The sequence below is a fragment of the Calidris pugnax genome, unplaced genomic scaffold (genome assembly GCF_001431845.1).
Source record: "Calidris pugnax isolate Ruff unplaced genomic scaffold, ASM143184v1 scaffold1307, whole genome shotgun sequence".
NCBI lineage: Eukaryota > Metazoa > Chordata > Aves > Charadriiformes > Scolopacidae > Calidris > Calidris pugnax.
The window spans coordinates 1-2125 of NW_015091850.1; the positions used below are offsets into that span (position 1 = coordinate 1).

General features: G+C 59.0%; 1 protein-coding gene across 1 annotated transcript; it reads right to left on the reverse strand.

The window, feature by feature from the left end:
- Positions 1-624: 624 nt before the first annotated feature.
- LOC106900108 (DNA-(apurinic or apyrimidinic site) lyase-like) lies at positions 625-1952 on the reverse strand (the record flags this gene model as incomplete). The annotated part of the gene is made up of 2 exons (XM_014962093.1): positions 625-1414; positions 1822-1952. Coding segments are annotated over 2 exons (659 nt in total), but the record flags the coding sequence as incomplete, so codon positions are not given.
- Between the last annotated feature and the right edge of the window lie 173 nt (positions 1953-2125).

Genomic DNA, 2125 nt, shown 5'->3' on the forward strand with positions numbered 1-2125 from the left:
GATGGTCATCGATGACCTCATCAAACCTCGATTTGAGGCCATTTTGGGTCAATTTGGGGCAACTCTTGAGGTTCTCCATGGTCCCATGGATCTCCCTTCGCTATGGGGCGCACCTGTGGGTCAGCTATGGGGCAGGGATGAAAATCTTTGGGAAGTTGGGGTGGATTTATGGCCAAGTCAAGGTTGGATGGTCATTGATGACCTCATCAAACCTCGATTTGGAGCCATTTTGGGTCAATTTGGGGCAACTCTTGAGGTTCTCCATAATCCTATGGATCTCCCTTGGCTATGGGGCGCACTTGGGGGTCAGCTATGGGGCAGGGAGGTAGTTATGGGACAGTGGGGTTGGATTTATGGCCAAGTCAAGGTTGGATGGTCATCGATGACCTCATCAAACCTCAATTCGGGGCCATTTTGGGTGGATTTCTGCCTAGTTTTGAGGTTCTCCATGGTCCCATGGATCTCCCTTCGCTATGGGGCGGGCTATGGGGCAGGGAGGGGGATTATGGGGCAGTGGGGTTGGATTTATGGCCAAGTCGAGGTTGGATGGACCATGATGACCTCAGATGGTCATCGATGACATCATCAAACCCTGATTTGGGGCCATTTTGGGGGGATTTTGGGCACCTCTTGAGGTTCTCCATGGTGAGATGGATCTCCCTTGGCTATGGGGCGCACTTGGGGGTCAGCTATGGGGCAGGGAGGTGGGTTATAGGGCAGTGGGGTTGGATTTATGGCCAAGTTGAGGTTGGATGGTCATCGATGACCTCACCAAACCCCGATTTGGGGCCATTTTGGGTGAATTTTGGGCGAATTAGGGGCACCTCTTGAGGTTCTCCACCATCCCCCGGATCTCCCTTGGCTATGGGGCGCACTTGGGGGTCAGCTATAGGGCCAGGAGGAGGGTGATGGGGCAGTGGTCGCTCCCCAGGACGCGGGAGCGGATCTTGCTGTCGCAGAGCGCCCCCTCCAGGCGACGGGAGAGGAGGAAATAATCCAACCTCCAACCCACGTTACGCTCCCGGGCGCCCCCTAAGTAGGTCCAGAAGGTGTAGGCGTGGGGCAGGGTGGGGTAGAGGTGACGGAAGGAATCCAAGAAGCCCGACTCCAGGAGCTGCCCCATCCCCTCCCGCTCCTCCAGGGTGAAGCCGGCCGAGCGGCGGTTGGCCTTGGGGTGGCAGAGGTCCAGCTCCTGGTGGGCCACGTTGAGGTCCCCGCAAAGGGCCACGGGCTTGAGGGCGTCCAAGCGGGTGAGGTAACCCCTGAAGGCCGCGTCCCAGCGGCGCCGATAGTCCAGGCGCACCAGGCCCCGCCCCGAGTTGGGGACGTAGGCGGCCACCACGTAGAGGGAAGGGAACTCGGCCGTCACCACCCGGCCCTCGCGGTCGTGCTCCTCCTCACCTGGGGGGGGAAACTGGAGTCAATTGGGGTCAACTGGGAGGGAGAATGAGGCAACTGGAAGCAGCAAAAGTCAACTGGAAGAACCCAAAGTCAACGGGAAGAACCCAAAGTCAACGGGAAGAACCAAACGTCAACTGGAAGGTCAACTGAAGGCAACCAGGGTCAACTGGGAGAGAGTAGGAGGCAACTGGAAGAACCAAAAGTCAACTGGAGGCAACTGGGGCCAACTGGGAGGGAGTAGGAGGCAACTGGAAGAACCAAAAGTCAACTGGAAGAACCCAAAGTCAACGGGAAGCAGCACAAGTCAACTGGAAGGTCAACTGGGGTCAACTGGGAGGGAGTAGGAGGCAACTGGGGGCAACTGGGGGCGACTGGGGGCAACTGGGGGCGACTGGGAGGGAGGAGGTAACCCCTGAAGGCCGCGTCCCAGCGGCGCCGATAGTCCAGGCGCACCAGGCCCCGCCCCGAGTTGGGGACGTAGGCGGCCACCACGTAGAGGGAAGGGAACTCGGCCGTCACCACCCGGCCCTCGCGGTCGTGCTCCTCCTCACCTGGGGGGGGAGAGAGGGGAAGGGGGTGAGTGGGAGGGAGTAGGAGGCAACTGGGAGCAACTGGAGGCAACTGGGAGGAAGTAGGAGGCAACTGGAAGAACCCAAAGTCAACGGGAAGAACCCAAAGTCAACAGGAAGAACCACAAGTCAACTGGAAGGTCAACTGGAGGCAA